Genomic DNA, 24,586 nt, shown 5'->3' with positions numbered 1-24,586 from the left:
AGATTATTTTCAGTAAAAGTTTCACAAGTTTATATATATATATATATATGCCATTTTTGTTATGTTAAATTTTGCAGTAACCATTATTTCTGAAAGACCCCTGCATGGACATTTCTTCTCTTTCATCAGGTCTTTAATCACGTGTTAAATTTCAATTCTATACAATTTTCAGGAGTATTATAAGGAATGTGGCACTATGCATCTTATTCTCTTAGAAGGCAGTTTATTGTATTCGGTGAAATTTAAGTAAAAATATTTTATTAAATGTTGTTCTGGGGCAGTGATGGTCAGGGGTTTGTTGGAGGGAGGGAGTCTGCAAGTTTGTGGTTTCCAGTCTAAAGCATCAATCACTTAAAGTACATCCCTGACTTGAGCAAGAGAGATGTAGTGTGCGCAGTGGTTAAGGCTTTGGACTTCAAACTCTAAGACTGTGGGTTCAAATCCTGCTACTGGCACTGTGTGACCATGAGCAAGTCACTTGACCTGTCTGTGCTCCAACTGGAAAAAAAATATAACTAATTATATCATAAATGTTTTAAGTAGCTTTGGATAAAGGTGTCAGCCAAATAAGTAAATATAAATGATGTGCTCACTGTTCAATGGTTGTGTCATGTACACTTGACCTTCAATTTTACATTGTTTAACCACTTTTTCTGTTTTGAAAGTCTAGAGAGTTGTTAACCACCTGTCCATTAAGAGATAGGAATGACTAAATGTGTAATTCTGGAAGGGGGCATATGAATACAGCCTTTCATTAAATTTTGATTGTGATATAAGCAAAGGGAAGCGTAAAGAAACTCTGTTTGCCAATAGTTCTAAATAGTGCTGGGCGGTATACTGGTTCATACCAAAAAACGTTTTTTATTTTTGTTATGATATGGATTTTTCTTATACCGCAACACCGGTTTAAATAGCCTAAACAACGTTCAGAACCGGGGCGTACGGGAAACTGTTTAAGGGGGGACCTTTTTCACTGCTGCACCGCTAAACACGCATACAACGGAGTACATGCGTTAGTGGAGGTATTGAACGGTGAAAATGGACAGAGAACATTCCGTAACTGAAGCTGTAGCAGACGATAAAGTTGAACATGATGACACATAAGAACTTTTGCCGAAAAAAGGAGCCGTATCTGTTGTCTGGAGATGCTTTGGCTTTAAAAGGTCAGATGTGGACCATTTTATGTTCAAATGTGTGAATACTATTTCTATACTACTGGATAATACTGCAAGACAAGTTGCATTTGTCTTGTTTTATTTTTTTTCAATACAGTGTAATGTACCTGGGTACTGTATAATAGTGTGTCATTTCCATTTTAATCTTAATGCTTATGACGAGAATAAAGTCGACATGTTGACTTTATACTTGTAGTTTGTCATTAAAGTAGAACATTGTAAACTAAACTTCTTAACTATTTAACTAGATTTTCTCAAACCCCATCATACGTTATGTAGCACATTAAATGCTTTGTGTTAAGTGTTCCCCGAGCCATGTTAATCTCTACTTAAACTGTCTTCCTCTGCACTAAGAGGAGGCGCAGGCAGCGCCACACAGAATACATTCATTTCATAATATTCCTGGTCTCTGAAAATTTAGAATGTTAAGATAAAAACTTGATATCATTTTCATGATGAAATATATTAAAGCATGTATTAATAATAATAATAATAATAATAATGCATGAAGATCAATTAAAGCCTGGCACAATCAGTGTGGAATGGGTATTTTTTTTTTTTTTTGTTAGTAGTTCTTGGGTTTAGTCTTAGGTGCTCCCTTTGTCTGCACAGTTTTGTCCCAACCAATTTCTGCTTTCAATTAGAGTTGCATAATGATTAGGAAAGCTGTTATTTCACAGTATCCATGTTTTAGTGTCAATAAAGAAAGTGCAGCACAGTGTCTGCTAAATATTTGTAGGTGCTTCAAGTATTTTATGCATGTTACAGGAAATGTATTTATTTTTTTCCTAAGAATTTCATTATAATTATGATTTTCTTTATTGGTTTATGGTGAGGCTGAAGCAGAACCAGGTTATGATCTGCTTTCCCAAGCACAGGCAATGGGGTGGCGCTGTATGCGTCTTTAACGTTTGCATACAGTAGGCCGATAGTCCTATTTCCCCAGGTGTTACAATCCACATACTGGGAGAAGGCAGGTAATGTTTTGTCCAGCGTCACATGGTTAAAGTCTCCAGCGATTAGCACAAGTGCCTCAGGGTGCTGTGTTTGTAACTTAGCAACCGTGGAATGGATGACGTCACCCGCTATCTCCGTGTTTGCCCAAGGAGGGATGTAAACAATAACAACAATAACGTGTCCAAACTCTCTGGGCAAGTAATAGGGACGCAAACTTACGGCCAACAGTTCTATGTCCCTGCAGCAAGTGGAGATTTTAACGTTTACATGTCCAGTATTGCACCATTCTTGTATTTACATAGAGAGCGAGTCCTCCTTCTTTCTGCTTCCTGCAGGTATTTGCGTCTCTGTCCGCTCTAACTGTGCTAAACCTGTGTAGCTCCACGTTGGCATCTGGGATGTTAGTTGTTAGCCACGTTTCACTAAAACACAGCAAACTGCATTCTCTGTAGGTCCTGACATTTTTCACCAGTGCAGCCAGTTCGTCAATCTTATTTGGTAGTGAGTTCACATTTCCCAGGATCACAGAAGGCACCGAAGGTTTGTAGCCCCACTTTCTTTTTAGATGCTTGGCTTTTATCTTTGCGGCGGCTCTGCTGCCCTGATACCGCCTTCTTACCTCGTCAGGTAAATAGGGAGCCACACCGGCATGGGCACTTGTTCTCAGAGCTTGAAGTTGACTACTTGAATAGACAAGTCTCTGCATGTAAAAATCCATTTCCAAGTAGTAAAAAGTGTCCAGGGAACAGGTCCACATAAAAGAAAGTGGTAGGAGTGATCAGTGAAATAGAGAAAAATAGAGAAAAAAGGTAGAAAGATAAAGTCATACACAGTGCTGCTGGAATGGCTGCCACTTGCGGCGCCTGATGACTATGACTGATGACTGTGCCTTCCTATTGTAATTATTCCCACTCCCAATATCGAAAAAAAAAAACAGACACAATATATATATATTTAAATATTCACAAAGCATGGCAGCACCCGATATGGCAGCGGCCACTCTGGCTCCCAACAATGATGTGCAATTTATTTTAAATGTACAGTCTACTTCTACGTAGTTAAATAAGAGATTGGTGTACAGTTGGTGTACTTTGCTCAGGCTTCATGCATCAAAGTTATCGAACATCCTACTCAGTGGTTTACTAGCCTTAGAACTTAAAACATTCCGTAAACTGGAAATTTTACACCAGCAAGATCCAGATGTCTATGTGGGCTCTTCTACCTTAACTAGCCAAAGCAAGAAGAGATGCAAGCAGTGTGAGAGACCATGAAAATGCGACACTCAAACAGGTATCTGCTCTATACTAAAGGAGCCAAACCCCTATAAACCTGCGCTTCCATCTATTGTGTTGTCTAATGTCCACTTGCTGGAAAATAAAATTAACTATTTGAGACTGGATTTAACTACCCAATGCAAGCTGGGAAACTTATCTTCATCGAGATATGGCTAAATTCCACTATTCCTGATAGTGCCTTTCATATTGATGGGCTAATAACATTTTGTGCAGACAGTAGGCCATGCTCTTAGCAGTAAGTCTTGGAAGAGGTTTATGTATTCACACTAACATTAATTGGTGCAGTAACAATGAAATTGTCTCAAGTCACTGTTCGGAGAATATAAAGTTTCTGACATTAACATGCCGACCATTCTACTTGCCAAGGGAATTCACAGCTATATTGTCAGCTTGTCAGCTGTATACATTCCCCCTGGTGTGAACAATAAAGATGCACTATTCATACTTTATTATTTGGTCAGCGCAATGCAAAATACTAATGTGGACTGTTTTCATATCATAGCTGGAAACTTTAACCAAGCCAACTTGAGAACATTTTTACTACATTATTACCAACATGTGGAATTTATAACCAGGGGAGAAAACACATTAGGCTGAGTTTACACAAACATCAAACAGACATTTATGGCAGCCCCCCTCCCCTACCTTTGAAATTTGGACCATCTTTCAGTTATGCTTATTCCAGTATACAAGCCACTGCTAACTAGAAGAAAGCCCTCTGTGAAGGAGATAAGGATTTGGCCAGAGGAAGCAAGCTTCAGCAGTCCAGGACTGTTTTGAATGCACAGACTGGAATGTGTTTAGGGAGGCTGCCACTGTCAACCAACACTTCAGTCTGGGGGATTATGCCGAGTCTGTGACTGGATTTATATCCAAATGTGTGGAAGACATGACCATCCATCAAGAATAACCCCACATGTGCCAACCAGAAGCTCTGGCTCACATGAGAGGTGTATGTGCTTCTGAGAGCACAAAATGATGCCTTCAAGTCTGGGGACAAAAATGCTCATAGATCTGCATGAGCCAACCTGAACCGGGGCATGAGAGCAGCAAAGCATGCTTATCAACTGAAAATCCAGGGTCACTTCACTGATTCAAAAGACCCCAGGTGCTTGTGGCAAGGCATACCTTTGAACACAGACTGCAGATCTCCTCCACCACTCTACACTTAACACTTCAACCAGTTTGAAATAGAGAACAACACAACAATAATGAAAGCCCCTCCTATCCTGTACAATAAAGCACTCTTAACCCAGCTGATGTTCAGAGGACACTGTGCAATGTCAACCCACTGAAAGCTGTAAATCCTGAACATATAGTAGGGTGTGTACTCAGGGAGTCCGCTGACCAACTGATGCACTTTCTTACAGACATTTATAACTCACTGAGGCAAGCCATCATACCTCCGTGCTTCAAGGCCACTACTATCATACCATTGCCAAAGAAGTCATCAGCATCAACACTCAGTGACTATCACCCTATAGCTCTCACCCCCATGGTGGTGATGTGCTTTGAATGGCTGGTTATAGACCATATAACATCCAAATTCCTTGCAATGTTTTATCCTCTTCAGTTTGCATACTGCCTTAACCGCTCCACTGATGATGCCATATTGGCAACACCCTATCTGACAATGGCCTATCTGGAATATAAGAACAGTTGTATGTGGCTGATCTTTATTGACTTTAGCTCCACTTTTAAGGCAGTCCTAACAACATTCTACCAAGGCACTTTATAGATCCTCTTAAAGGCCTGACAGTCTGGTATGGCAGCTGCACAGTTTCGGATCACAAATCCCTCCAGAGAGTGGTGAGGACGGCAGAGGAAATCATTGGAACCATTCTCCTGTCTATACAAGATCTGTACTCGCACTGCCTTAGGAGAAGCCACCAAGATAGTCAGAGACAGTGGATTTTTCATACTTTTGCCTACCGCAGTATACAGTGCAAAAATGCCTCAGTAGGAGTTTCTTCCCACAGACCATCAGACTGCTAAACTCCCTCTGACAACAAATATCATGCTGACCTATTGGAGCTGTTAAATTCCTGAACACACTCACAGACCATTTGAACACATATATTTGTAATCTCATATCTCTTAAAATGTTGTTATGCCTGTGCATTATGCTAATGTTTTTTGTCACTTGAACACTTTATAACTATGCACCAATGTGTCTGTTGTATTATGCGTATATTATGTCTGTTTATGCTGTTATTTCTATGTTGTTGTATGACAAGCACTTATCTTTATGTTTGTGTTTGTACATTGAGCCTGGAGAAATGCAATTTCATCTAGTTGTGCACTCTTTGTTGTATGTTTTGAATGACAATAAAATAAATCCAGTCCAATCAATAATTGCCAGGTCCTCCACACTCATACATTCCATCAGTTCAAGGAGCAGTGTTGAGAACAATAAGAACTTTTCAGTCTGAGACAGAGCTAACAAATTGAAGTCTGTATGTACTTCCTTTCTGCCCATAGTTTACTTCCCATCCTTTTCTCACCTCCTTTACAGACAGTCCCTCCTAATTTTGTCAATTAGTCACACAAACTACTCTATTTGATCTAATTACTTCACTACAAATTTCAATGACACTCTTATATTAACATTGGTATAGCATATATAGTGGGTTGAAAAAGTATTCATTACAACCTATAAAAATCGCAAATGCAGAGTATCACAGTGTACTTTTAATTCTCTGTGTACATATTTTGAAACATTTAGAGCTTGGTGAACTAAACAAATGCAAATTGACAAGTCATTTTGTGAAAAGTGCTGTTGAAAAAGTAATTGACCCCTTCACATGACACACAGTCAATACTTGGCAGAGGCACCTTTTGCAGCAATAACTGCTTACAATCGCTTTGGATAGCCATCTACAAGCTTAGCACATCTGGATGGAGGCAATTTTTCCCATTCTTCCATGCAGAACTGCTCCAGCTGGGTGATGTTTGAAGGTTTTGTTTGTGAACTACAATTTTTGAGATCACACTGCAAATTTTCAGTTGGATTCAGATCTCGACTCTGGCTAAGCCACTGCAAAACCTGGATCTTCTTTCTGTCAAACCATGCTTTGGTTACTTTTGCACAGTGTTTCGGGTCCTTGTCCTGCTGAATGTGGTAGCGTTGTCCAAGTCCCAATTTCATGGCTGACATTTTGAAGGTTTTCTTCCAAAATCAGGATATAATTCTTACTATCTTTTCTTCCTTCAATACAGAAAAGGGGCCCAGTGCCTGCCTTAGAGATGCAGCCCCAAAGCATGGTGCTCCCCCCACCATGCTTGATGATCTGCTGGACAAACGCATTTGTGTTGAGTCCAAAAAGTTCTATTTTGGTCTCCTCAGACCAAAGTACATGACTCCAGAATGCAGGACTCTTGTCAAAATGTCTGTTAGCCAATTCTAATCAAGCTTTCAGGTGACATTTTTTTAGTAGTGACATTTTTTTGGCAACTCTGCCATATAGCCCCTCTTTGTGCAGTCTTTGCTTGTGCACATCCACTCCAGCTGCAGGTCACTGAGCGTCACCTTAGGATTTGCTCTTATTTCTCTGACTAGTCAGGCCGGTTCACTGTGCTTCCAGTTGTCTTCCACTTCACTATGATGGCCTTCACAGTGAACACACTGCGGCAAAGGAGCTTGGCAGTCTTCTTGGCACCATTGCCATCTTTTAAACTTCTTGATCACAGTGGTTCTAAAGTTATTAGAAAGTTCCCTTGTCTTCATTTTTGTCAGTTTATGAAGTTTCACCAAATAAGCCACTTGTACTGATTTCTTAGTTGTATGTTCCTAAGAACTGGCCTGCATAATTGCTTATAGACCAGTCAACAAGCTAGAGGATTAATTGCTTGATTATTTACACCCGGTTTCATAACCCTTATTGCACTGTTAACAATCATACAGTCTCCAAGCTATTAGGGGTTGAATACTTACTCAACAGCAATTTTCACTGATATGATCTTTATCGTTGCAGCATAATTTGATTTTCATGATTTTTTAGTGAAAATTTATTATCCAAGAGGCCCTCATTTATATGTAACAGTATGAAACTAAAGATACATTTTCAAAAAAACTATTCCAGGAAATTTCAACTTTGTCTAGGGGCCAAATACTTTTTCAGCCCACTGTATTACTAATAGATCTCATTCAGCTAGTTTTTAGTTTTGAAGCTGTTACAGTGCATCCGGAAAGTATTCACAGCGCATCACTTTTTCCACATTTTGTTATGTTACAGCCTTATTCCAAAATGTAGTAAATTCATTTTTTTCCTCAGAATTCTACACACAACACCCCATTATGACAACATGAAAAAAGTTTACTTGATGTTTTTGCAAATTTATTAAAAATAAAAAAACTGAGAAATCACATGTACATAAGTATTCACAGCCTTTGCTCAATACTTTGTCAATGCACCTTTGGCAGCAATTACAGTCTCAAGTCTTTTTGAATATGATGCCACAAGCTTGGCACACCTATCCTTGGCCAGTTTTGCCCATTCCTCTTTGCAGCACCTCTCAAGCTCCATCAGGTTGGATGAGAAGCGTCGGTGCACAGCCATTTTAAGATCTCTCCAGAGATGTTTAATCGGATTCAAGTCTGGGCTCTGGCTGGGCCACTCAAGGACATTCACAGAGTTGTCCTGAAGCCACTCCTTTGATATCTTGGCTGTGTGCTTAGGGTTGTTGTCCTGCTGAAAGATGAACCGTCGCCCCAGTCTGAGGTCAAGAGCGCTCTGGAGCAGGTTTTCATCCAGGATGTCTCTGTACATTGCTGCAGTCATCTTTCCCTTTATCCTGACTAGTCTCCCAGTTCCTGCCACTGAAAAACATCCCCACAGCATGATGCTGCCACCAATATGCTTCACTGTAGGGATGGTATTGGGCTGGTGATGAGTAGTGCCTGGTTTCTTCCAAACGTGACGCCTGGCATTCACTCCAAAGAGTTCAATCTTTGTCTCATCAGACCAGAGAATTTTGTTTCTTATGGTCTGAGAGTCCTTCAGGTGCCTTTTGGCAAACTCCAGGCGGGCTGCCATGTGCCTTTTACTAAGGAGTGGCTTCCGTCTGGCCACTCTACCATACAGGCCTGATTGGTGGATTGCTGCAGAGATGGTTGTCCTTCTAGAAGGTTCTCCTCTCTCCACAGAGGACCTCTGGAGCTCTGGCAGAGTGACCATTGGGTTCTTGGTCACTTCCCTAACTAAGGCCCTTCTCCCTCGATCGTTCAGTTTAGATGGCCGGCCAGCTCTAGGAAGAGTCCTGGTGGTTTTGAACTTCTTCCACTTACGGATGATGGAGGCCACTATGCCCATTGGGACCTTCAAAGCAGCAGACATTTTTCTGTAGCCTTCCCCAGATTTTTGCCTCGAGACAATTTTGTCTCGGAGGTCTACAGACAATTCCTTGGACTTCATGCTTGGTTTGTGTTCCAAATCATGTCAAAATCACATTCACTGAATTTACCACAGGTTGTCTCCAATTAAGTTGCCGAAACATCTCAAGGATGATCGGGGGAAACATGATGCACCTGAGCTCAATTTTGAGCTTCATGACAAAGGCTGTGAATACTTTTGTACATGAATGTACATGTGCTTTCTCAATTTTTTTATTTTTAATACATTTGCAAAAATCTCAAGTAAACTTTTTTCACGTTGTCATTAATGGGGTGTTGTGTGTAGAATTCTGAGGAAAAAAATGAATTTAATCCATTTTGGAATAAGGCTGTAACATAACAAAATGTGGAAAAAGTGATGCACTGTGAATACTTTCCGGATGCACTGTATGTCTCAGCTTCAAATGTTCCTTAATTTCAAAACGATTTTGACTTGTTTAATGTTGCTAGAGATCATACCTTTTACCTCAGTGGGAGGCTTGGTATCTGATGAAAGGCAGGAAGTACTGGATGCAGAACAAAAACTTTGCATGTTTAAATCTTTCCTCTAGCTCACTTGGTTAGTTGGAGCCATGGGGTTTTGCTTCAGTCATGTGTTCCTCGCCTAGGATTATACATAAAATAAGGACTGCTAGAAGGAGAGGGCTCTAAACATGGTATGCTTGAAGTGAACCGGGGTCAGCTCTGATGCAAGTTTGCACTAAACTAGATATTTTTATTTTTTTTTCCTATGTAAGTTATAAGCTAAGGATTGTACATAACTTTAGAAATAAACTTCAGACTTTGCAGTTGGTGATTTTTAACTCATAAACAAAACAAAGGAAGTGTAACCAACATACCTCTTTACTCCTCCTGTATTTTCTCTGTTTGAGGTAAATCTGAAATGAAAACAGGTTTTAACAAATATTTTAGAAACGGGTAACATTTACATTTGAAACCTGTCTTCATCTCACCTGTGATGCATTTTTCATGTTGAATGCAGTAGTGGTAACATGGTAAATTGAACAGTCCAGATTACATTATTGTAAGCAACATGTTCCAGCTTTTCCTGAGGAGCTACCAGGTGCTGTTAGTCCAGTCATGAGATATAACACTTTCTAGTATTTTCTAGGTGTATCTCTGGGTCATCTACCAGAGATCCAAGCCAAAGTACATTTCGCTTAAGATATTGCAAGGGACCAGACCAAGTACATGACTAAACGATCTCAGCTGCCTTCTCTCTATTCTGGTAGTTCTGTTTTTAAATCTTCATATATTTCTCTGCTTTTCATCCTATCAAAACACTTTCTGATTTGTGATAATTGCAAGCTGGTTGTGGTTCAAATTGATTGATAAAATTTCCTAGCCTGCTTTAGTTTTTTTTCAGATACAATTTAACACACATATCTTCAGTGCACAGACACAGTTTATCCATGTTTAACAACACTGCTTCAGAGCTCCAGTGTCTTGAGTTTAAGTCTTGCCATGGGTTCTGCCTGCTTACATGTTTTACCTTGTCAGTGTTAGTTTATCATGATTACTACACTTTCTATCCTATTCCAAAACTGACCAGGTGTGACTGAATGTTGACATTTGAGTGTTTTATTGTTGGGCACTTTCACTTCATCCAAAGTATGATTCTGCCATATACCTCATGCTGCAAAGGTAAGCTTTAGCTCCATGTGACAAGAACGAGAAAGAAAAGCTTATGGAAAATGGTGACATTATATCAGACTCTTGTATGCTTTATAAAATGTCTCAAAAGGGGCTATTAGTAAAAATGCAATATTAATGTTGCTTTTTATGCATTTGAAATAGGATTAGTCAGTGTGTCTCAATTTGGATTTTATTCATCATTCTTTCACTTAAATCCTTTTTTAATGTTTAATTCAGTGTAATAGAAGTGAAAAGTATCTTACTGTAAAATTAATTTTCTAAATGATGGGCAATATCAGTCTACATTAACAGCAAAGCTGCAGGCACTGAAGGTTTGTATTTAAAGTTATTAAACATCTTGGTGTCACTTTGGGTACATCCCTGGGAATAGTCATTTTTAAATCATTCTGCAGCTGTACACCGGAGTGCACATTTTTGGTGCATCATTTTATTACTTCTTACAACTAAATCTAGAGCTGTTTTATATTTTATGTACAGAATAAGCAAATGAGTTTCATTGTGTAACTGTTAATCTACATGCACTAAGCATTAGTTAAGCATTTCTGTCAACTATGCTTCTCTCCATCCTCTCTGTTTGTGTCTACATAAAGATATCTTCTGTCGTACAGTACATAAATACTGTGAGCTGACAGAAGCCATGTTTTATCTATGTGGTGTTCCAATGTCCTCTCCTTCTTGAATATTTAATGTATGATTTAGGAGGTACTGTTTGGCCTGCTTGTGCTTATTATGAGCTGTAAATTTTGTTGTCATTTTTTTTTTTACCTGTTGGATGCATATGCTAACTCAAACTGTACTTCTGTCAGTTATTATTTGGTACCTTACGTTATTATGTGCATACCATCACAGGTTAAGTTTGCAAGTTAAAAACAAGCTGAATTGAACTTATAAAATGGCATAGATAAAGTTGTGAATGTTATATATGTGTTATGTGTATATAACAAAAATACCTATCAGTAACTCCCTGCAGTGAAAGCCCACGTTCACATTAACCAGAGTTCAAGTTTCGTAAAATTGCATACAAATACATATTTTATTTGACCATTTTTCTATCAATGTTAATCTTAAAAATAAAAAAATGAAGAAATCCTCCCAATGCTAGAAAGAGGAGACAGAATAATTTGCTACAGTAGCATCATTCTTTATGCTCTCTTATACTCATCACTCATGGTTAAATACAGTACTTGTCCCTGCAGTCTGCTGCCTTCAGAGTTTCAAGAAGTTGACCTTTGAATACCCAAGGAAACAAAAGTCTCCCTCTGTTTGTGTCTGTGCTAACAAAGAAGATGTCTCTAATGCAGTGGGGGTGTGGGATGGCAAAGTCTGCCATGCTTTCTGGGACAAATAAATAAATAGAAATTTAATCTGATAGCTTCCTACATCTCACACAGTGTTAAAGAAGCCCCAGCATGGCAGAAATTACAGCTGCTGTTGCTATGCTCAGCTGCTGTGGTCTATTTTTAGACATTGAAGTATAATGTGGAAAGAAACCTATTATTTCCAACCTCCACCCACCTCTTCTTTTTGCATTTGGTATTGCTTAATCTGGGGGAATTGCACGTAATATTGGTGACTAGTGGTACGTGCTTCTGAAAATTTACCCTGTGTGAACTACTGTTTTTAAGAACGCATTTTTAAAATATTTCTTACTTGCTTTCTTACCTTGAGTGAAGGTGGAAGGTTTTATTGTTAAGCAGTTTGCTATAGACTGGTACAAAGTTATTTACAGTAGAAATGCCTAGTTATTCAGCAGTGATCATTAAGTTATATTGGCCTAAATGACTTAGTATTATTATCAAGAATTTTCTGAAATTTTTTTACATTCTAATATTGATGATGTATATGGTGTTACTTGGACTACAGTTTTACAAAGTGAAATACATTTTTCATATTGAATTTGAGAATATTTCCCTGCTGCTTATATTGCTCCAGGCCAATATTACTGTATTGTTGTATTTTTTGAACCTGACTAGATTTGCATTTTGGCAGTTTGCCACAGTGGTTGTCACTGCTGCCTTATAGTTACAGACTTCTGGGTCTTAATTCTGGCCTGGGCTATGTCTGTGTAGAGGTTGCCCATTGTCTCATGTGGGCCAGAGTGGACTATTGTTCCTACATCACAATGCATTTTTAAAATCTAAATTTTCCCTATGTGTGTGTTTGTGAGTGCGTATATATGTTTATGTGTATTAGTAAAAATGGATTGTTTCTGCCTTATTCTAAATGTTATCATTGGATGTCCTATAGTGGACAGGTAAAGCCTAGATAATTGAAAAATGTGGTTGTCTTTTTCATACAGCCTTGGAACCTTAGACTACTGGTTTTCATTAACCTAGTGAGAGTTTTGACATATCGCATACTGCCAAATTAAAAAACTAAGTTGCTGCTTGCTGATTGTATATTTTTAAATTTAAAAATATCTGCAAATAGTGTGGCTATATTTTTAGGCATTTCTTGCATATATGTGATTTGATTTACTTTAACTCTTAAGAAAATGTATATGCACACACACACTTTTGTGAAAAATACACTCTATACTTGTGAATATTTATCAGTGCACACATAATTTTGATACCTTTATCCAGTGTTGAAATTGCTTGCTGGGTAATGGATGTAATGAGGTAATACTGTATTAGTGAGGGATTTATGAGACTTGCCAAGTTGCTTTCACACCTTAAACTTACACATGTACAGATGTGCTTGAAAGTTTGTGAACCCTTTAGAATGTTCTATATTTCTGCATAAATATGACATAAAACATCATCAGATTTTCACTCAAGTCCTAAAAGTAGATAAAGAGAAACCATTTAAACAAATGAGACAAAAATATTATACTTGGTCATTTATTTATTAAGGAAATGATCGAATATTACCTTTGCTTTCAGTATCTGGTGTGACCCATTTGCAGCAATAACTGCAACTAAATGCAGTTTAGAACAGCTTCAACTCCGGGATGTTGGTGGGTTTCCTCACATTAACTGCTCGCTTCAGGTCCTTCCACAACATTTCGATTGGATTAAGGTCAGGACTTTGACTTGGCCATTCCAAAACATAAATTTTATTCTTTAACCATTCTTTGGTAGAACGATTTGCGTGCTTAGGGTCGTTGTGTTGCTGCATGACCCACCTTCTCTTAAGATTCAGTTCATGGCAGATGTCCTGACATTTTCCTTTAGAATTCTCTGATATAATTCAGAATTCATTGTTCCATCAATGAAGGCATGCCATCTTGGCCCAAATGCAGCAAAACAGGCCCAAACGATGATACTACCACCACCATGTTTCACAGATGGGATAAGGTTCTTATGCTGGAATGCAGTGTTTTCCTTTCTCCAACAATAACGCTTTTCATTTAAACCAAAAAGTTATATTTTGGTCTCATCTGTCCACAAAACATTCTTCCAATAGCCTTCTGGTTTGTCCACGTTAATTTCCTCCATTTGTACACAAACTGTCTGACTGTGGATTGGTGGAGTCCAGACTCTTTAGAGATGGTTTTGTATTATCTTAATAATGACAATTAAAAATGAGTAGAGCAGACACCCAGGCAAATAACACTAAATCATGGAAGGCTGCAACTACTTTAGTGTCAGACCCACTAATGAGAAAATAATGGGTTAATTAAACAGTTGGAACACCCAAAAAAACAATGAAAATCAAGATGAAAATATTGTTTAAAAAAAATTATTATTATTCCCATATAACTGCTTAGTACATTTTTGCATTATTTATATATACTGCTCAAAAGAATTAAAGGACCACTTTTTAATCAGAGTATAGCATAAAGTCAATGAAACTTATGGGATATTAATCTGGTCAGTTAAGTAGTAGAGGGGGTTGTTAATCAGTTTCAGCTGCTGTGGTGTTAATGAAATTAACAACAGATGCACTAGAGGGGCAACAATGAGATGACCCCCAAAACAGGAATGGTTTAACAGGTGGAGGCCACTGACATTTTTCCCTCCTCATCTTTTCTGACTGTTTCTTCACTAGTTTTGCATTTGGCTACAGTCAGTGTCACTACTGGTAGCATGAGGCGATACCTGGACCCTACAGAGGTTGCACAGGTAGTCCAACTTCTCCAGGATGGCACATCAATACGTGTCATTGCCAGAAGGTTTGCTGTGTCTCCCTGCACAGTCTCAAGGGCATGGAGGAGATTCTAGGAGACAAGCAGTTACTCTAGGAGAGCTGGAGAGGGCCATAGAAGGTCCATAACCCATCAGCAGGACCAGTATCTGCTCCTTTGGGCAAGGAGGAACAGGATGAGCACTGCCAGAGCCCTACAAAATGACCTCCAGCAGGCCACTGGTGTGAATGTCTCTGACCAAACAACCAGAAAGACTTCATGAGGGTGACCCAAGGGCCCCATGTCCTCTAATGGGCCCTGAGCTCACTGCCCAGCAGCATGCAGCTCGATTGGCATTCGCCATAGAATACCAGAATTGGCAGATGCACCACTGGTGCCCTGTGCTTTTTATAGATGAGAGCAGGTTCACCCTGAGCACGTGACAGAAGTGAAAGGGTCTGGAGAAGCCATGGAGAACATTATGCTGCCTGTAACATCATTCAGCATGAGCAGTTTGGTGGTGGGTTAATGATTGTCTGGGGAGGCATATCCATGGAGGGTCACACAGACTGCTACAGGCTTGACAAAGGCACCTTGGCTGCCATTAGGTATCAGGATGAAATCCTTGGACCCATTGTCAGACCCTATGCTGGTACAGTGGCTCCTGGTGCACGACAATTCCTGGCCTCATGTGGTGAGAGTATGCAGGCAGTTCCTGGAGGATGAAGGAATTGATACCATTGACTGGCCACCACACTTTCCTGACCTAAATCCAATAGAACACCTCTGGGACATTATGTTTTGGTCCATCCAATGCCACCAGGTTGCACCTCAGACTGTCCAGTAGCTCAGTGATGCCCTGGTCCAGATCTGGGAGGAGTTCCCCACAACACCATCTGTCATCTCATTAGAAGCATGCACCGATGTTGTCAGGCATGTATACAAGAACACAGGGGCCATACAAAGTGCTGCGTACAATTTTGAGTTGCTGCAATTAAATTTTGGCAAAATGGACTAGCCTGCCACATAATTTTTTCACTCTGATTTTTGGGGCGTCTTTGAATTCAGGGCTCTGTAGGTTGATCATTTTCATTTCCATCAAACGATGTGGCATTCTTTCAATATATAATATATTGTGGTAAGAGGCTCGGGCCAGACCCAGCCGGGACGCCTGGAAGGACTGGGAGGCGGTCAATACGTCCCCCGGGCCACGAGGGGGCAACTGCCCTGGATAATGAGGGGACCACGGGGTCAGAGAAGGGAGGCTTAAGCCAGGGGGCACCCCGAGCATTGTGGAGCCCAGAAGATTGGCACTTCCAACACACCTGGGAAGGTGGAGGAAGGACCTTCCAGGGACGCCCAGAGTGCTTCCGGGTACTCATGCTGCATTTCCGTCACACCAGAAAGTGCCACCGGAAGAACGTCGGCGAGCACCTGGAACATGTCCAGGTGACTATAAAGGGGGCCACCTTCCTACAGTCAGGGAGCTAGAGTCGGGAGCTGGAGGTGGACGAAGCTCCAGCAACAGGAGGAAGAAAGGCGGCCCACAGACATTTTGAGAGGCACGTGTTGAGGGGTGTTTGGTGCAGGGGCACTGTGTGATGTGCGGGACTGTGTTGGGGACATTTATTTATTAAACGTGTGTGTTTTGGACTTGGATTGGTGTCTGTCTGCTGGTGTTCGGGTGAGCTCTCTCTCTGTATCTACCTATCTTTCTAAATTTTGTTTTACCAGACATAGTTTTCTAGTTTCTATATTGTTCCCAACCTGCAGCCATGGTGGGTCCCCTTTGAGAACCCCTGCCCTAGGCCATTGTTATTACACCACTTTAATAAATGTTTTTTTGTTTTATATTTATAAACTAAAAAAGTAAACTGCACCTTGCCCATTAACTTATTTAGTTCTGCCCAGGAGCTATTAGGAATCATTTTGTCACCACATTTGAGTCAGACAGATGCAGTGTTTTTCAAGCACTGTACATCATTGGTTACACTCTGTGTTAAATACTTTAGACAAGTTTCAGATATGCCCAAATGAAAAATGTTACTTCCATAAGTGAACCACACTTTGAAAAAGGATGCTGATTATTTTGTTCATTCATATGAACAGTATTGTGCTCAGGGAAATTACTTATTATTGAACTTTCATAATTGAGTTATGTAACTACAGTGGAGGAAATAATTATTTGACCCCTCACTGATTTTGTAAGTTTGTCCAATGACAAAGAAATGAAAAGTCTCAGAACAGTATCATTTCAATGGTAGGTTTATTTCAACAGTGGCAGATTGCACATCAAAAGGAAAATCGAAAAAATAACTTTAAATAAAAGATAGAAATTGATTTGCATTTCATTGAGGGAAATAAGTTTTGAACCCCTACCAACCATTAAGAGTTCTGGCTCCCACAGAGTGGTTAGACACTTCTACTCAATTAGTCACCCTCATTAAGGACACCTGTCTTAACTAGTCACCTGTATAAAAGACACCTGTCCACAGAATCAATCAATCAAGCAGACTCCACACTCTACAACATGGGAAAGACCAAAGAGCTGTCCAAGGATGTCAGAGACAAAATTGTAGACCTGCACAAGGCTGGAATGGGCTACAAAACCATTAGCAAGAAGCTGGGAGAGAAGGTGACAACTGTTGGTGCGATTGTTCAAAATGGAAGGAGCACAAAATGACCATCAATCGACCTCGCTCTGGGGCTCCACGCAAGATCTCACCTCGTGGGTGTCAATGGTTCTGAGAAAGGTGAAAAAGAATCCTAGAACTACACGGGAGGAGTTAGTTAATGACCTCAAATTAGCAGGGACCACAGTCACCAAGAAAACCATTGGAAACACATTACACGCAATGGATTAAAATCCTGCAGGGCTCGCAAGGTCCCCTGCTCAAGAAGGCACATGTGCAGGCCCGTCTGAAGTTTGCCAATGAACACCTGAATGATTCAGAGAGTGACTGGGAGAAGGTGCTGTGGTCTGATGAGACCAAAATAGAGCTCTTTGGCATTAACTCAACTCGCTGTGTTTGGAGGAAGAAAAATGCTGCCTATGACCCCAAAACACCGCCCCACCGTCAAGCATGGGGGTGGAAACATTTTGCTTTGGGGGTTTTTCTGCTAAGGGCACAGGACAACTTAATCGCATTAACGGAAAATGGACGGAGCCATGTATCGTGAAATCCTGAGCGACAATCTCCTTCCCTCTGCCAGGAAACTGAAAATGGGTCGTGGATGGGTGTTCCAGCACGACAATGACCCAAAACATACAGCAAAGGCAACAAAGGAGTGGCTCAAGAAGAAGCACATTAAGGTCATGGAGTGGCCTAGTCAGTCTCTCGGACCTTAATCCAATAGAAAACCTATGGAGGGAGCTCAAGCTCAGAGTAGCACAGAGACAGCCTCGAAACCTTAGGGATTTAGAGATGATCTGCAAAGAGGAGTGGACCAACATTCCTCCTAAAATGTGCAAACTTGGTCATCAATTACAAGAAACGTTTGACCTCTGTGCTTGCAAACAAGGGTTTTTCCACTAAGTATTAAGTCTTTTTGTTAGAGGGTTCAAAACTTATTTCCCTCAATGAAATGCAAATCAATTTCTATCTTTTATTTAAAGTTATTTTTCGATTTTCCTTTTGATGTGCAATCTGCCACTGTTGAAATAAACCTACCATTGAAATGATACTGTTCTGAGACTTTTCATTTCTTTGTCATTGGACAAACTTACAAAATCAGTGAGGGGTCAAATAATTATTTCCTCCACTGTATATTGTATATTTTAACCATCACAACACTTTGTCTCTTAGGAAGTTAATCAGGAATATTGTAGCATGTTTTCTTTTCTGTAAAAAGTATGATTTTAAATGCTTTGAATATTTTGTGTTTTATTTTTTTCATAATGAGAAAAGGTAGTGGCATTATCTCTAGAATACAGTCTTTCCAGGGGGAATATTAAAAATGATAAGTAAAACACAAAGCTATGTTTTGCTTTGTGCACTTGAGTTTTCATCCCACATACAGTGCATCCGGAAAGTATTCACAGCACATCACTTTTTTCACATTTTGTTATGTTACAGCCTTATTCCAAAATGGATTAATTTTTTTCCTCAGAATTCTACACACAACACTCCATAATGACAACGTGAAAAAAATTTACTTGAGCTTTTTGCAAATTTATTAAAAATAAAAAAAAAAGAGAAATCACATGTATTCACAGCCTTTGCTCAATACTTTGTCGATGCACTTTTGGCAGCAATTACAACCTCAAGTCTTTTTGAATTTGATGCCACAAGCTTGGCACACCTATCCTTGGCCAGTTTCGCCCATTCCTCTTTGCAGCACCTTTCAAGCTCCATCAGGTTGGATGGAAAGCGTCAGTGCACAGCCATTTTAAGATCTCTCCAGAGATGTTCAATCGAATTCAAGTCTGGGCTCTGGCTGGGCCACTCAAGGACATTCACAGAGTTGTCCTGGAGCCACTCCTTTGATATCTTGGCTGTGTGCTTAGGGTTGTTGTCCTGCTAAAAGCTGAACCATTGCCCCAGTCTGAGGTTAAGCGTGCTCTGGAGCAGGTTTTCATCCAGGATGTCTCTGTACATTGCTGCAGTCATCTTTCCCTTTATCCTGACTAGTCTCCCAGTTCTTGCCGCTGAAAAATATCCCCACAGCATGATGCTGCCACCACCATGCTTCACTGTAGGGATGGTATTGGCCTGGTGATGAGCGGTGCCTGGTTTCCTCCAAACGTGACGCCTGGCATTCACACCAAAGAGTTCAATCTTTGTCTCATCAGACCAGAAAATTTTGTTTCTCATGGTCTGAGAGTCCTTCAGGTGCATTTTGGCAAACTCCAGGCGGGCTGCTATGTGCCTTTTACTAAGAAGTGGCTTCCGTCTGGCCACTCTACCATACAGGCCTGATTGGTGGATTGCTGCAGAGATGGTGGTTCTCCTTTCTCCACAGAGAACCTCTGCAGCTCTGACAGAGTGACCATTGGGTTCTTGGTCACTTCCATGACTAAGGCCCTTCTCCCCCAATCGCTCAGTTTAGATGGCCTAGGTAGCTCTAGGAAGAGTCCTTGTGGTTTCGAACTTCCTCCACTTACAGATGATGGAGGCCACTGTGCTCATTGGGACCTTCAAAGCAGCAGAAATTTTTCTGTAACCTTCCCCAGATTTGTGCCTCAAGACTATCCTGTCTTGGAGGTCTACAGACAATTCCTTTGACTTAATGCTTGGTTTGTGCTCTGACATGAGCTGTCAACTGAGGGACCTTATATAGACAGGTGTGTGCCTTTCCAAATCATGTCCAATCAACTGAATTTACCACAGGTGGACTCCAATTAAGTTGCAGAAACATCTCAAGGATGATCAGGGGAAACAGGATGCTCCTGAGCTCAATTTTGAGCTTCATGGCAAAGGCTGTGAATACTTATGTACATGTGCTTTCTCATTTTTTATTTTTTTTATTTTTAATATATTTGCAAAAATCTCAAGTAGTACTATGGTGTTGTACCGTGTTAACCATTATGAATGTTGTGAAAAGCCAAGCAAAATGACACCTTTTATTGGCTAACTAAAAAGATTACAATATGCAAGCTTTTGAGGCAACTCAGGCTCCTTCTTCAGGCAAGATCTTTAGGCACCAGAAATCTCAAGTAAACTTTTTTCATGTTGTCATTATGGGGTGTTGTATGTAGAATTCTGAGGAAAAAATGAATTTAATCCATTTTGGAATTAGGCCGTAACGTATTGTGGAAAAAGTGATGCGCTGTGAATACTTTCCGGATGCACTGTACCAGTGATGAACAGGGTAATTTCTTAGGCCAAATTTATACTTCATGCAATGCGACGCATGCTCCAGCGGAAGCTACCGCTACGCAATCATTTTACTGTTTACACTTGTACTTTATGTAAATCTGGTAGATTCCACCAGGTGGCCGTGCAAGATATTATCACGATGAGAAAACGTTCAGCTTCGCTGTGTTGTGAATTCTCTGAAATACCCATTAAATTTCGATGACACCTTGCTGCAATATCTCTGAAAAGGATGTTTAATGATTAAATCCATCAATCCAGGGATGTGCGCATTCCAGCTGGCATTTGGCACGAGGCAGAAATCATCTCTGCACGGGTCATCAGCTCATCGCAAGGGGAATAGAAGCACACACATACAATAGCGTCATTTTAGTGTCATCAAATCCCCAAATCTGCATATCTTTGGAAGGAAACTGGAGCACATTGTGGAAACCCAGCAAGAAAACATGCAAACTCCAGGCAGGGAACACTAGCGATGTGACTCCCTACGAGATAGCAGTAAAACGGCTCCGCCACTGTGACACACATATGTGTGTAATTATTAACGGTATTCATTATTTAAAAGAAATTATGATTTATCTGTAAAATGTAACATACACACTTTAATGCATTTCATCCTGAAAGTGATATTAAGTATAAATCTAAGGATTCTAAATGTGCAGAGAGTTGCAATATCATACATTTAATGTGTTCAGTGTGGTGATCTATTGCTGCTTGATGCTGCTGCCAGGTCAGGAGGAAGCCCCAAAAGCAGGTAGCGATTAACAACTGGCTCAGGTTTAAGATGACGTTTGCGACGGTCTACTTTAATGATAAAGTAAACTATGAGGTTAAAGTGGACATTTCGAGATTAAAGCTGAAATTTCCACTTTTAGTCACAAAATAGACCTTTTTATGATGTCCTTAATTTATTTCTCTGCGGCACAAATACAGCAATGTACATTCTGTTGCTGTTGTGCAGGTCCAAAAAAAAAAGATGGCACAGAATATGGTATGTGAGACTTTTAGAATGAATCGTGTCATAACAATGGTTAATATGCGACCCTTGAATATAAAAGCAGCATGAATGCATTTGTATGTCTGCATTTTGCTTCACCACATTGTACCATTCATCAAACATCAAAGTAGGCACATCAATCCCATGGGATCCTCAGTGTGGCTTTCTGTCACATGTAGATAGTAAAGGGAGAATCTGATGTCATGTTCCAAGTTTTATCACACTGCCAACCCCCTGACGTTTTGCTGGTACTGCAACTCGAGCACGCGTCGCGTTAATTTCTGTGGACGTGCTTAATGGACACGTCATATGAATGCTGGGAACGAGTGGCAGCCATGATGCACGCACGTACATGTTCAGAGCGTGAAGTATAAATGAGTCCTAAGAGTTCTCAGTTGAAATTAATTGTGAACTGAGCACAATGTGCCTGTTTTTTTGTTTTTGTAGTCTAAAATGCATACACTTAAAATTTTCACTGTATGACAGTTTTGAGCATGAGTAGTATCCTACACCCTATGATGGGTCAGCATTGTATCCAGAGTTAGTTCTTGCCTTGTCCTAGACTCCTGCCTGTGAAATCTTGAACCTGATTATACAAATAAAGAGGTAATCCAAAAAATGTAGTCAGTGATTTCAAGTTGTATTTGTTGTTTTATTGGGCCCTAAAGAATATTAAATTATGATTTAAAAGAATCTGATATTTTGTAAAACTAGTGGTAAAGACTTTATCTATTACAACTGTAGAGTTGATTATGCTGTTAACCCTGAAGACCTTAAAATTTATGATGATGGAGCCTATGCAATTATTATTTTATTATAACATTATATTATACCTTTTCACCATTTAGAGTTCAGATGAGTATGAAAGCATATTACTCTTAATATGAACAGTTATACTGTATGCATGCTGTGTGATTCTGTCGCAGCATTCCAAGCTTTGTTCCATGAAAAGGTTGCTTTACCAAATCTGAAGTGTAGAATGTCTAAGCATACATGAGTGAAGCTTCAAGGAGTTCTGTTTTGTATATACAGTGGGATGCAAAAGTTTGGGCAACCTTGTTAATAGTCATTATTTTCCTGTATAAATCGTTGGTTGTTACGATAAAAAATGTCAGTTAAATATATCATATAGGAGACACACACAGTGATATTTGAGAAGTGAAATGAAGTTTATTGGATTTACAGAAAGTGTGCAATAATTGTTCAAACAAAATCAGGCAGGTGCATAAATTTGGGCACCACAAAAAAGAAATGAAATCAATATTTAGTAGATCCGCCTTTTGCAGAAATTACAGCCTCTAAACGCTTCCTGTAGGTTCCAATGAGAGTCTGGATTGTGGTTGAAGGTATTTTGGACCATTCCTCTTTACAAAACATCTCTAGTTCATTCAGGTTTGATGGCTTCCGAGCATGGACAGCTCTATTTAACTCACACCACAGATTTTCAATTATATTCAGGTCTGGGGACTGAGATGGCCATTCCAGAACGTTGTACTTGTTCCTCTGCATGAATGCCTTAGTGGATTTTGAGCAGTGTTTGGTCGTTGTCTTGTTGAAAGATCCAGCCCGGCGCAGCTTCAGCTTTGTCACTGATTCCTGGACATTGGTCTCCAGAATCTGCTGATACTGAGTGGAATCCATGCGTCCCTCAACTTTGACAAGATTCCCAGTCCCTGCACTGGCCACACAGCCCCACAGCATGATGGAACCACCACCATATTTTACTGTAGGTAGCAGGTGTTTTCTTGGAATGCTGTGTTCTTTTTCCTCCATGCATAACGCCCCCTTGTTATGCCCAAATAACTCAATTTTAGTTTCATCAGTCCACAGCACCTTATTCCAAAATGAAGCTGGCTTGTCCAAATGTGCTTGAGCATACCTCAAGCTGCTCTGTTTGTGCTGTGGGCGGAGAAAAGGCTTCCTCTGCATCACTCTCGCATACAGCATCTCCTTGTGTAAAGTGCCAATGGTTGAACGATGCACAGTGACTCCATCTGCTGCAAGATGATGTTGTAGGTCTTTGGTGCTGGTCTGTGGGTTGACTCTGACTGTCCTCACCATTCATCGCTTCTGTCTATCTGAAATCTTTCTTGGTCTGCCACTTCGAGCCTTAACTTGATCTGAGCCTGTGGTCTTCCATTTCCTCAATATGTTCCTAACTGTGGAAACAGACAGCTTAAATCTCTGGGACAGCTTTCTGTATCCTTCCCCTAAACCATGATGGTGAACAATCTTTGTCTTCAGGTCATTTGAGAGTTGTTTTGTGACCCCCATGTTGCTAAAATTAAATTAAAATTAAAGGAGGAGGGAAACTTACAATTGACCCCCTTAAATACTCTTTCTCATTATAGGATTCACCTGTGTATGTAGGTCAGGGGTCACTGAGCTTACCAAGCCAATTTGGAGTTCCAATAATTAGTTCTAAAAGTTTTGGAATCAATAAAATGACAACGGTGCCCAAATATATGCACCTGCTTCATTTTGTTTGAACAATTATTGCACACTTTCTGTAAATCCGATAAACTTCATTTCACTTCTCAAATATCACTGTGTGTGTCTCCTATATGATATATTTAACTGACATTTTTTATCGTAACAACCAATGGTTTATACAGGAAAATAATGACTATTAACAAGGTTGCCCAAACTTTTGCATCCCACTGTATCTATGTTGATCTTTTGTTAACATGATACTATTATTCAATGTCTAGTTACCAGAAGTAAAATATAGACTTTTCCCTCTTTATTTTGACAGACTTGATGCAGGGTGTCATGATCAACTGTGGTGTTAACTTTTTTTCATGCCTTCTAGTTCATGGAATACATTGAATTATTAATTATAGTCACTAAAATTATACATTCTTGTAGGTGTCCTTAACAAGTGATTAAATCAATTGAGTAGTCTATCTGTCTCTAACAAATTGCCAGAAATAATAATAATCTTTAATAGCTGTTTCCCTTCTTGTACCTTGCAGGAACTTGACCAGCAAAGCTTCATTTACACAAAAGGCTGTGTTGGACAGTTTGAAAAGTGGCTTCAAGACAATTTAATAGTTGTAGCTGGAGTATTTGTAGGAATTGCACTACTACAGGTAAGTTAGTTGGCAATTCTTTTTCGCCAGGCAACAGTTACATGTCTTAAGCTGCTCAGTGATCCATGCAATCACTAAGAAAATTCCAACAATGTTACAAGATATAATATGTCATGTATTTAACCTTGTGTGTGCAT

General features: G+C 39.9%; 1 protein-coding gene across 1 annotated transcript in view; it reads left to right on the top strand.

Moving 5' to 3' along the window:
* The window catches only part of tspan17 (tetraspanin 17), a 103,806-nt gene that overhangs the window by 67,495 nt on the left and 11,725 nt on the right, over nucleotides 1-24,586 (top strand). Inside the window, exon 7 of the mRNA XM_039774847.1 lies at nucleotides 24,333-24,449. Coding sequence (XP_039630781.1) covers nucleotides 24,333-24,449 — 117 coding nt within the window. The remainder of the gene's footprint in view (nucleotides 1-24,332; nucleotides 24,450-24,586) is intronic.

The sequence above is a fragment of the Polypterus senegalus genome, chromosome 13 (genome assembly GCF_016835505.1).
Source record: "Polypterus senegalus isolate Bchr_013 chromosome 13, ASM1683550v1, whole genome shotgun sequence".
Lineage (NCBI taxonomy): Eukaryota > Metazoa > Chordata > Cladistia > Polypteriformes > Polypteridae > Polypterus > Polypterus senegalus.
The sequence above is the reverse complement of the archived record's forward strand: the minus strand, read 5'-3'. Positions and strand labels throughout refer to the sequence as shown.